This window comes from Coregonus lavaretus (assembly GCF_964263955.1).
Source record: "Coregonus lavaretus genome assembly, chromosome: 4".
Lineage (NCBI taxonomy): Eukaryota > Metazoa > Chordata > Actinopteri > Salmoniformes > Salmonidae > Coregonus > Coregonus lavaretus.
This window is the reverse complement of record NC_139991.1, coordinates 19666845-19678899: the sequence shown is the minus strand read 5'-3', so window position 1 is coordinate 19678899 and position 12055 is coordinate 19666845. Positions and strand designations below refer to the sequence as shown.

The 12055-nt window shown below is 44.1% G+C and overlaps 1 protein-coding gene across 1 annotated transcript in view; it reads right to left on the bottom strand.

Annotated features, from left to right (window-relative positions):
* The window catches only part of LOC311127766 (neuron navigator 2-like), a gene marked incomplete at its 5' end in the record, with an annotated part of 261667 nt that extends 249859 nt beyond the window's left edge, over positions 1–11808 (bottom strand). The window contains one exon of the mRNA XM_084159641.1: positions 11728–11808. Within this exon, the coding sequence (XP_084015767.1) occupies positions 11728–11808 (81 nt within the window). The remainder of the gene's footprint in view (positions 1–11727) is intronic.
* Positions 11809–12055: the final 247 nt, after the last annotated feature.

Genomic DNA, 12055 nt, shown 5'->3' with positions numbered 1-12055 from the left:
GCATCGTCAGCCCGGTTCGGCCTGTTCCTGCTCCCCACACCAAGCCAGTGGTGTGCGTCGTCAGTCCGGCACAGCCCGTGCCTGTTCCACCGGTGCCTGGTCCGGCACCGGTCAGCTGCTCCACGCCGGAGCTAGAGCAATCCGCTCCACCGGTGTTCAGTCCAGCTCCGGCCAGCAGGGTCAGACCGGACCAGGGGTACTTTGGGGGGTTGGAGAGGGAGTGGGAATCATGCCCGGAGCCGGATCCGCCGCCAAGGCGGAGTGCCCACCCGGTCCCTCCCCTGTGGTGTTTGGTTGGCGCGGCCGGAGTCCGCGCCTTTGGGGGGGGGTACTGTCACGCCCTGGCTCTGGGGACTCTAGTATGTTGAGCCAGGGTGTGAGTTTTCATTTGTTTTTCGTTCTAGTTTTGTAGTTCTATGTTGGCCAGTGTGGTTCTCAATCAGAGGCAACGTGTATCAGCTGTTGCTTGTTGTCTCTGATTGGGAACCATACTTAAGCAGCCAGTTTTCCCACAGTGTTTGTGGGATCTTGTTCCTGTGTAGGTTTGTGTTTTGCACCTTTGGACGTCACGTATCGATTTGTTGTTTTTGTTCGTGTAATCATTATTTAATAAATATGTTCACCTTCCACGCTGCGCCTTGGTCCTCTGTATCCGACGATCGTGACAATAGTCTAAGGCTATCGTTACAGATGCTAGGTATTCTTAAATTCTCTGCAAGTTAAGACACAAAGGAGCAGTAAACAAATAAACATTTCTACAGGCAAAATGTTATGGAACAAGTAGTCTCTCACATACAGATAGATACCTTTAGCCCAGTTAGGCTTGGTGAGCATCTGTAGAAAAACCAATACAATTTTCCTCAGCTTTTCGGTGTGTTCATTCTTAGTGAGATGAACTCCAGGCCTAGTAGAGTCCTGTGATGAGAATAGAGCTGGTTTACGACTCTCAGTGCCATCTCAGCCACCTGCTGTCGCTGCTCTCTGTGATTCAGAGGTGAAGAGGTGTGAGAAACAGATTTTCAGCACACTGAGGATCATCTCAGAGAATAGCTCAATTCTAGGGCCATTTTGAGCAATTACGGACACAGCTGTGAGACAGGTGTACCTTAGAGAGTCAGTGTGCAGTGTTTCTCCTATATTCATTTAGCAGCAGTGGCAACCGCAGCAAAAAATATGATGTACATTTTTTATATATACACTGAGTATACAAAACATTAAAAACACCTGATCTTTCCATGACATACACAGACCAGGTGAATCCAGATGAAAGCTATGATCCCTTACTGATAACACTTAAATCCACTTCAAATCATTGTAGATGATGGGGAGGAGACAGTTTAAAGAAGGTTAAAAAAGTGCTTTAAGTGACTTTGAACGGGGTATGGTAGTAGGTACCAGGTGCACCGGTTTGTGTCAAGAACTGCAACGCTGCTGGGATTTTCACGCTCAACAGTTTCCTGTGTGTATTAAGAACGGTCCACCACCCAAAGGACATCCAGCCAACTTGACACAACTGTGGGAAGCATTGGCGTTAACAAGGGCCAGTATCCCTGTTGAACGCTTTCAACACCTTGTAGAGTCCATGCCCCAACGAATTGAGGCTGTTCTGAGGGCAAAAGGGGGGGGGGGGGGTTCCTAATGAAGGTGTTCCTAATGTTTGGTATATTCAGTGTATATTTCTGTTAAGACGCTCTTTTAAATGGATAGTCGTTGGCTTAATGACTGGAAATATGGGAACAGCTAACATGTCCATATCCCTGTCTGGGGGTGAGTGTTCAGAGAAATAGAGGGAGAGAGAGTGAGAGAGAGAAATAATGTGTTTGTGTGCGTCCGTACTCCATACATGCATGTGTCTGTAGACAGTGTATTAGCACACAACAACATAGGTTGGTGAGGAAATTCCATCCCTTTACAACAGGACAAGGCTACAGCACCTGTTCATCCCCAGACCACCTCCTCTAATTCAGACTGAACCAGATTCTGAACACTCACCCCCAGACAGGGATAAGGACCTGGTGTGAGTCAGACAGCCTGGTCCTCACACATCCCTCATATACCCTGCTGAGTGTGTTACACACAACAGCAGTGTTGGTTTTAGCCGTATAGGCTAGCAGTGGAAATGGTTGGAAAGATAGTCTGTGGTGCTTTGGTTGGTCAGTAGAAAAGCCACAACCACAATATACTACTCCACCATATGAACAATTGGGAAGTTCCAAGGTAATGGAATTGCAGTCACGGAATCACTTAAAATATATGCCAAACAAAAACCATTGATTTCAAAGTTTAACAAACCAACAACTATATGCACAAGCACTACTTTTAACAATGTTCACTGAACCTATTACAAAACTAAATATTTACTTGAATAACTATGCAAATGCAAAGTTTTGTTAACAGAATTTCGGTACAATCTCTCTCCATTTTTTATGTGACCACGTTTTCCAAATATCTGCTCTGAATTAAGATTCAAAGATGTCTGCAGAAAGAAAGGGGATTAGCTATGACATGACAGCTTGACTATTTTGGTTACTGAACTACAGTAAGTGAAGTGAATTAACACCCAGTAACAGAATTGCAGCAACATTTGTTCAGTGTAGTTGCCAGGGGTCTTTACTTCAACATGATTGTGTTTTGATGTATTTATAATAGCTACCTTTTAAGACTTTTTCTGGAAGATGTTTTTCTAAGACCCCTTTTCCATCAGTTTGACAAGAAGTCTTTGTATATTCCTAATTTGTAGAATGGAAAAGGGTTGAAAAATGTATATATGCCTTAATTTCTCAAAAATATAAACTCTTAGCTTTCATTTGACACCCAATTTGACATGCTCCTATGAACTTCACGTTGTTGCTCATGGGTCCTTTTACATGGAAATGACCAATTACTATTATGCCGTATTTTAATCACACATGTAATTTGACCACTACTGAACCATTGACTGATCGCTACTGAGCTTTTACTGCATTGTGTAAGTGAGTGGTTGAGAAAGACAAGCCTAGGTATAGTGAACAAAAACTCACTGGTCTTCTGGAAGGGACCATTGACACTTCACAGGAACTCAGGAAGTGAAGGAAGGTCATCTGAGCTGTCCTTTCTGTGACAGAGCATGCCCACATGGATGTGTGAGGAGAGGGGATAGGTTGATGAGGCCAACCAGCCAATCTCCTGGTCCAGTACCCAGAGCATCTCACCAGCCCCCGCCACCTGTCCTTCACCCTTCCTAAGGGATGTGGAGAAGGGGCCTGACAGATGGTGCTGAGGGGGCAACCAGCACCAGAGTCCTGACTGGTGCTTCCACTATCACCAATCCCCAGCCCCCCCCCCCACCCAAACCCATGAGCCCCAGAGTTTGTCAGTGCCGCCTGCCTGGTCAAACACAGTCCCTCCCCAAAATGGCTCCCCTGTTTCCTTTCCTCTTTGCTCGGTGCATCAGCAGCTGCCTGGTCTGTTAGCAAATGTTGCTAGCTTAGTGCTAGCGACCTGAAAGGACCTCTGCTCATAGAAATGGATAAAGGATTTCTATGCCACTGTCACAAGGCTGGTCCGTCCAATGACCCACACTCTCTTTGTAATTAATACTCAGATGGGAAAGTTTTTTGGGCTATAGCTGTTTCTGCAATGGTCACGAGAAGAGGAATAGCCTATTCTCAAAGGATCTAGTTTTGTTTGAGTGAAATGTCAATTACCATTTCCCCCCAATGGAGGACACTTCAGCTAAGAAGTAAAGCCTACTGATGATATCCAACCCAATTATGCATTCTCCTCACTTATCTGCACTATCTGCACAGGGGGATGGGTAGATAATGAATGGGTGGATAATGGCTACAGTAGTCTCTAAATAATCACACAAGGTTGGCTGTTTGTCATCATGCCTCCCTGATATTAATGTTCAATTAGTTTCAGATAGGAGAGCTGAGCGCTATTGACACTCGCGATCAATCAAAGCCTGTCAGTGACAAATCGCAGCCCTCTCGACTCGCCTCGCCATATCTGGGCAACAAGCCAACCAGCCAACATTACAGCTATGTAGTAGTGTGCTGTACAGGAAAGTGAAGGGGACCAATCGAGGAAGTGATTACTCGGTCTAATGGATGTCTCAACCTGCGGGTCGAAATGCAGCGTCAAAGGAACATTTCATCAGTTTACTCTGAGAGTCGAGAGAGACAGCTCATCATTCAAATCTGATCATATGCACACCGCAAATTATCACTGAGAGGGGAATATGGCCTAAGAGGTGAAGCATATTTCACTAGCGGCGATACCTCACCTGGGTGCTGAATGACAGAGAGGCTGTTTGCTAGCTGCTGTTAGCTACAGTCTCTGAATGATAATAAGCAGCATTGGCTGTCAGCAGTGATCAGAGTGGTCGTTAGCACAGATGTTGGAGGCTGTATGAACAGGTTGGCGAACCCGGGGAGGATGTGACCGCAGTGACATCAGCCATACAGTGAGGGAAAAAAGTATTTGATCCCCTGCCGATTTTGTACGTTTGCCCACTGACAAAGAAATGATCAGTCTATAATTTTAATGGTAGGTTTATTTGAACAGTGAGAGACAGAATAACAACAACAACATCCAGAAAACGCATGTCAAAAATGTTATAAATTGATTTGCATTTTAATGAGGGAAATAAGTATTTGATCCCCTCTCAATCAGGAAGATTTCTGGCTCCCAGGTGTCTTTTATACAGGTAATGAGCTGAGATTAGGAGCACACTCTTAAAAGGGAGTGCTCCTAATCTCAGTTTGTTACCTGTATAAAAGACACCTGTCCACAGAAGCAATCAATCAGATTCCAAACTCTCCACCATGGCCAAGACCGAAGAGCTCTCCAAGGATGTCAGGGACAAGATTGTAGACCTACACAAGGCTGGAATGGGCTACAAGACCATCGCCAAGCAGCTTGGTGAGAAGGTGACAACAGTTGGTGCGATTATTCGCAAATGGAAGAAACACAAAATAACTAACTGTCAATCTCCCTCGGCCTGGGGCTCCATGCAAGATCTCACCTCGTGGAGTTGCAATGATCATGAGAACGGTGAAGAACTAGCCCAGAACTACACGGGAGGATCTTGTCAATGATCTCAAGGCAGCTGGGACCATAGTCACCAAGAAAACAATTGGTAACACACTACGCCGTGAAGGACTGAAATCCTGCAGCGCCCGCAAGGTCCCCCTGCTCAATAAAAGCACATATACAGGGCCGTCTGAAGTTTGCCAATGAACATCTGAATGATTCAGAGGAGAACTGGGTGAAAGTGGTGGTCAGATGAGACCAAAATCAAGCTCTTTGGCATCAACTCAACTCGCCGTGTTTGGAGGAGGAGGAGGAATGCTGCCTATGACCCCAAGAACACCATCCCCACCGTCAAACATGGAGGTGGAATCATTATGCTTTGGGGGTGTTTTTCTGCTAAGGGGACAGGACAACTTCACTGCATCAAAGGGACGATGGACGGGGCCATGTACCGTCAAATCTTGGGTGAGAGCCTCCTTCCCTCAGCCAGGGCATTGAAAATGGGTCGTTGATGGGTATTCCAGCATGACAATGACCCAAAACACACGGCCAAGGCAACAAAGGAGTGGCTCAAGAAGAAGCACATTAAGGTCCTGGAATGGCCAAGCCAGTCTCCAGACCTTAATCCCATAGAAAATCTGTGGAGGGAGCTGAAGGTTCGAGTTGCCAAACATCAGCCTCGAAACCTTAATGACTTGGAGAAGATCTGCAAAGAGGAGTGGAACAAAATCCCTCCTGAGATGTGTGCAAACCTGGTGGCCAACTACAAGAAACGTCTGACCTCTGTGATTGCCAACAAGGGTTTTGCCACCAAGTACTAAGTCATGTTTTGCAGAGGGGTCAAATACTTATTTCCCTCATTAAAATGCAAATCAATTTATAACATTTTTGACATGCGTTTTTCTGGATTTTTTTGTTGTTATTCTGTCTCTCACTGTTCAAATAAACCTACCATTAAAATTATAGACTGATCATGTCTTTGTCAGTGGGCAAACGTACAAAATCAGCAGGGGATCAAATCCTTTTTTCCCTCACTGTATGTCCAGAACGAGCCACTGGTTCAGCCCTGAGGATATACAGTCATGAGATATTAAGTGATGCGATCCTTACTGACGGTATCTCTTACTGTGTGTGTGCCTATAGCTTACAATAGCATACTACACACTCGTAAAGCAAAGGTAGATCCTTTCACAGATCCTATCCAAAGACTGGATCTTACTGCCTTGTGTCCGTTGTAACATACTGACCCGCTTATTTCTTACAGGATCACTTACCCGACTCTAAAGCACCGTGTAGCTCAGTTGGTAGAGCATGGCGCTTGCAACGCCAGGGTTGTGGGTTCGATATTCCATAAGAGCGTCTGCTAAATTACTCAAATGTAAAATGTTATAGATAGGCATGTTTGCCAATTACCATGCATAACTATTTGGTTGTTCATATAAATTCCTGTGTGCTCTCTAAATTAATCAAAACATTAAGAACAGGCTCTTTAAAAGACCATCTAATAAGAGAATAAACACAAACATGTATGATGTAGCCTTCCCCTCCCACCTCGTTCCATCCCCACCTCTTAGCTCATTAGGCTGCTATTACCATTCACGGTAGACCATACAGAAGCACATACGATCACAACAAACATGTCTCATTATCCTGGAAGAGAACACACACTAAACCCGTCTAAAACATGTTTAATGAGCAGCACAATCTAGCCTACAGAGCAGAGCAGATGCCTTAGCAAACACAACCAAAGGGTTTGATTGGGCAATTAGGCTGTGTCGGAATACCCATACTTTTGGTGAGCAAAAATAGAAGGTTAGCCTTAGAAACCTTGTCTGGACCACCCTTGTAGAGCAAGATCGTTTACACTTTAAAGTATGAGCAAAATTAAATTTTATTACTTTGACACCTGGATTTGTTTAATGGGGATGTTTGGCTTTCCATGCTCCTCCATCAAAACTTCTCACACTAAAGTGCCACCAATATGAAACCATTATACTGTGTCTCGCTTTGCACTATAGGTGAACCAAAGTCAACACCTCAACACCATCTGCGCTTTTTGCCTTGGTATAACATTGATCCTGTAAATCAAACATTTTCCACAGCAACCCTGTGTGAAGTCAGAATGTAAATCAAGAGAGAGAGGTTTTTTAATAACCTTGAAGAAACAGGTTTTGTAGAGCTCTCCTGAGAACTCCATGTGAGGCACAGAGGCAGACATGTTAGAAAATGCCAACGTATACTTCGAACCTCGTTAGTCAAAGATCAGCAAACAGTTCCTTCAACTGCTCTGACGGTTCTCCAATAAATCTGCCAGCGGAGTGCCTTGTTCAAACACTGAGCTCTCACAGGTGTTTGAACCTGCTTTTCAGACCTGAAATCACTCTGACTCAGACTCAACTCACATGGGCTAAAAGCACAGTGAAAAGACCAGGGTGGATGACGCTGAAGTTGAATCTGTGATGACGCAGCTCAACAGGGTTTAGCTCACTGCAGTAGCTGAGTATAGCAGGAAAGGCAGCCTGGCACCATCCATGCTTCTCTGAATAACTTTTAGAAGTCAAAGCGGGTTAAGCAAACAAACTGTATGCTTGGAGTTCCTTAAGTCCCATTCCTTTCAAGGCCAAGCACAACATAAATATTACATTTAAAATCAAACTCTTGCCATGCTGAGGACCACACACAATCACACAACCCACACCGACACGTGTGGGCACCCAAACACACACACGGCACACTTTACCACGGTCTAGTAAAAAAAATGTCTTCCCTATATTACATTACATTACTATATCCCAAGGACTCCCCCCTAATTCAATGAATGCCAATGCACCACATTCCCAACGATCACCCCACAGGATCTCTCTTTGAGCATTGCTTCAGTGGATTAGATCAATGCACTCCCAGTCCTTTCTCATGTAATACTCTGCTTTGCCATGTATCCAATGATTGCCACTCAATGAACATTCATATTCGGAGGGGTGAGACACATACGCCAAGGCAGAATCTACAAAGGGAACAGAATCCAATTACCTCAACCAGGGGGTAAGTATCTGGTTGTGGATCTGGAGCTCACACGGCCCAGGTAATTGGGGGGACACTGAGGCGTGCTACACCGGAACCTGAAGTAATTCCTCAACAATTGGATCCCACCTCTCACATCACTACCTCGGTGCTTTACATTTATTCAAGACCGCTGATGTCCATTAACACAGGCTTGGCTCTATCGTGGCTTTATCTAGCAGGCTCCCAGTCTACCTAGCCTCCCCAGAGATCCAAAGTGTCTCGTCTCATGGCCGTCTCGTCTCGCATTGATGATGTCGCCAGGTTGGTGGCTGAGACAGGCTTAGAGGAAGTATCGGTTTTACAGACAGGACGTGACACAAGTCGATACCTCCACAGGCATTCAGGGGACAAAAACACCCATTATGAGCAGAATCATAGGGTATTGCCATAGCAACAACACAGAAATCTAGACCTCATTTGCTAAAATAGACCAAATTAGTACCTTGTCCAAGGCACTGGTTTTATACACACTAATCCACAGTCCATCAGCGCTATTTTTCTTTTCTTATGTGGTGCTCATTGTGGCACTTAGCATCTGAGAGATGCAGCAGTCTGGAAAATTGGAAAACAGCAGCTGGGATTCCTGTCCCGTCAATTAATATTCATGCTCTAGAAAATCAGAGGTGATGAATTTAACACACCTGATCAAATCAATAATTTAGTGGGCAGAGAGAAAGAGAATAAAGAAGAAAACACAAGAATAGGCCTTCATTTTAACCTAGCCAGTCCTCAGAGTGCTGCAATTCCTCAAATATGAGAGCTTCGAGATCTCTTGCATCCCTATTTCTGGCAAAGAACCAAAAATGCCTGTGGTGGAACTCTTGCATGAAGTACCCTTCCTAGGGCAGCCGTCCTCTCCAGTCTCCACAGCTACTCAGAGTATGTGCCACACATTTAGGAAACCAGCCTTAACCAAATGAGAAAGGAAAAAGGGTTCTCCCAAATGACTTCCTGTTGAAAACAGAGAAGGACAAACACTGAAGAGGGTCTCGAAGCCTCAAGACCATTAGTTCAGCATGCCAGAGCCTGAGTGTCTGAGGGTGGGGGGATGGAATTCAATCCGACTCCACATCCAGATGAAGAGTAATGCGATCTGACTCAACACAGAGATTTATTTTGCCCACACAGGATCAGTGATTGGGGCCTCCCACCCACCCTTCCAGGAGTCATTAGAAGGCGTTGGTGCATGGATACATCACTACATCACAGGAGCTGGTGGTGAGAGACTGACGGGGCTGTAGCAAGGGGTGTTTGGAGTATTCCATCAGTATTACTGAGATAAATACTGGGTCTTATTAGGAGTATTCCATACTGTACGTGACAGGAGGGGGGTTGGATCGACTTGCAAAGCATTGACCCATTTGTCCCGGTCCCACTCTCAACTACATGGTAGATGGAGATTGCTACCAGCTCCATACCCAGTGAGTTCTACCCCCCATCAGCATCACCCTCTGTCAGAGGACAAAACAGATGGAGGATATGTTTCCCTCCCTTTCCCCCTTCTACCTCAAAATGCACACAAAACACACGCACGCACTCACACATCCATGCATACTAATGTCATTGTAGCTATCACAATACAAGTTCCTCTTATTAAACACGGGGGGCCCTTTCCTTGCTCTCGTCGGTTTTTCAAAAAGCACTTATGCAGATGGGAGACCCCTCTGGCTTGGTGAGAAAGTCAATGATGCACCATAAGCATTCAAATGCATTCAGTAACTGGCAGTTATACAGCCACTAATGTCTAATGTAAATTTTTTCTGATGTTGGTGGTGCCCACATGCATTTCCAAGCAGCCATATAAGACACACACGCATCAATACACAAGTCAATTAAGCCCCAGTTACAGCTGATGCCACCATTGGGCCAGATGGTATGGGACATCCGCTGCAACAGCCAATCATAAATCACAGCACTTGGGGTGGGGGTGCCGCCAGAAAGGCTCTGTAAGACACTAACCTTGTCTAAGTATAGTTACATAAGATAAATCTCAGATTGATATGTCATTGGATAGGGCTGGGAATTGCCAGGGACCTCACGATACGATATTATCACGATACTTACATTGCCTTCAGAAACTGACTTTTTCCACATTTTGTTGTGTTACTCAAAGTGGAAGAAAGATTCTAACATTTGTAAATAATTAATCAAATAAAAACACTAATACATCGTGGTTAGATAAGTCTTCAACCCCCTGAGTCAATACATGTTAGAATCACCATTGGCAGTGATTACAGCCGTGAGTCTTTCTGGGTAAGTCTCTGAAAGCTTTCCACACCTGGATAGTGCATAATTTGCCCATTATTATTTTCAAAATTCTTCAACCTCTCAAATTAATTGTTGATCATTGCTAGACAACCATTTTCAGGTCTTGCCATAGATTTTCAAGCAGATTTAAGACAAAACTGTAACTTGGCCACTCAGGAACATTCACTGTCTTCTTGGTAAGCAACTCCAGTGTATATTTCGCCTTGTGTTTTAGGTTATTGTCCTGCTGAAAGGTGAATTCATCTCCCAGTGTCTGGTGGAAAGCAGACTGAACCAGGTTTTCCTCTAGGATTTAGCCTGTGCTTAGCTCCATTCCATTTATTTTTAATCCTGAAAAACTCCCCAGTCCTTAACGATTACAAGCATACCCATAACATGATGCAGCCACCACTATGCTTGAAAATATGGAGAGTGGTGTTGTATTGGATTTGCCCCAAACATAACACTTCATATTCAGGACAAAAAGTTAATTGCTTTGCCAAAGTTTTTGCAGTATTACTTTAGTGCCTTGTTGCAAACAGGATGCATGTTTTGGAATATTTTTTATTCTGTACAGGCTTCCTTCTTTTCACTCAGTCAATTAGGTTAGTATTGTGGAGTAACTGCAATGTTGTTGATCCATTCTCAGTTTTCTCCTATCACAGCCATTAAACTCTAACTATTTTAAAGTCGCCATTGGCATCATCGTGAAATCCCTGAGCGGTTTTCTTCCTCTCCGGCAACTGAGTTAATAAGGACACCTGTATCTTTGTAGTGACTGGATTTATTGTTACACCATCCAAAGTGTAATTAATAACTTCACCATACTCAAAGATATTCCATGTCTGCTTCTTTTTTTTAACCAATCTACCAATAGGGGCCCTTCTTTGCGAGGCATTGGAAAACCTCCCTGGTCTTTGTGGTTGAATCTGTGTTTGAAATTCACTGCTCGACTGAGGGACCTTACAGATAAGTGTATGTGTGGGGTACAGAGATGAGGTAGTCATTCAAAAATCATGTTAAACACTATTATTGCACACATAGTGAGTCCATGCAACTTATTATGTGACTTGTTAAGCACATTTTTACTACTGAACTTATTTAGGCTTGCCATAACAAATGGGTTGAATACTTATTGACCCAAGACATTTCAGCTTTTCATTTTTAATTAATTTGTTAAAAATTCTAACACAATTCCACTTTGACATTATGGGGTATTTGTGTGTAGGCCACTGACAAAAAAAATCAATTTAATCCATTTTAAATGTAGGCTTTTTCCACAAAATGTGGGAAAAGTCAAGGGGTGTGAATATGACTTCCTCTGAGCTCAAGTCAAAGGTACAGACATTTAGCAGAGATCTGAAAGGGAGATTGGGAGGAAAGAGAGGTTTGGTCACTCACCCTTTTCTGGTCTTCCAGGCCGTGCATCACAGGTTTCCTCCTCTGGTGCTGCTGTGGGGATGCCTCTGCTCCTGATTCCATTTTCTCTTCCTTCTACAATATCCAACAGTCCCTTCTTTGTTAAAAAATATCCTATGAAATATCCTCTCCAAGAAACAAAGAGAAAAGCTTATTCCAAAGTCCTTCAAACCCCGCACTCTTTCAACCAAAATCACTATTGGTCCAACAACTTTGTGGGAGATAAAAAAACACCCAACAAGCTATCTCATGGGGGTATGTCCTGGGTGGAGCTAGCTCAGTCAGTTATGTCGTCACTCCATGGCTCTCG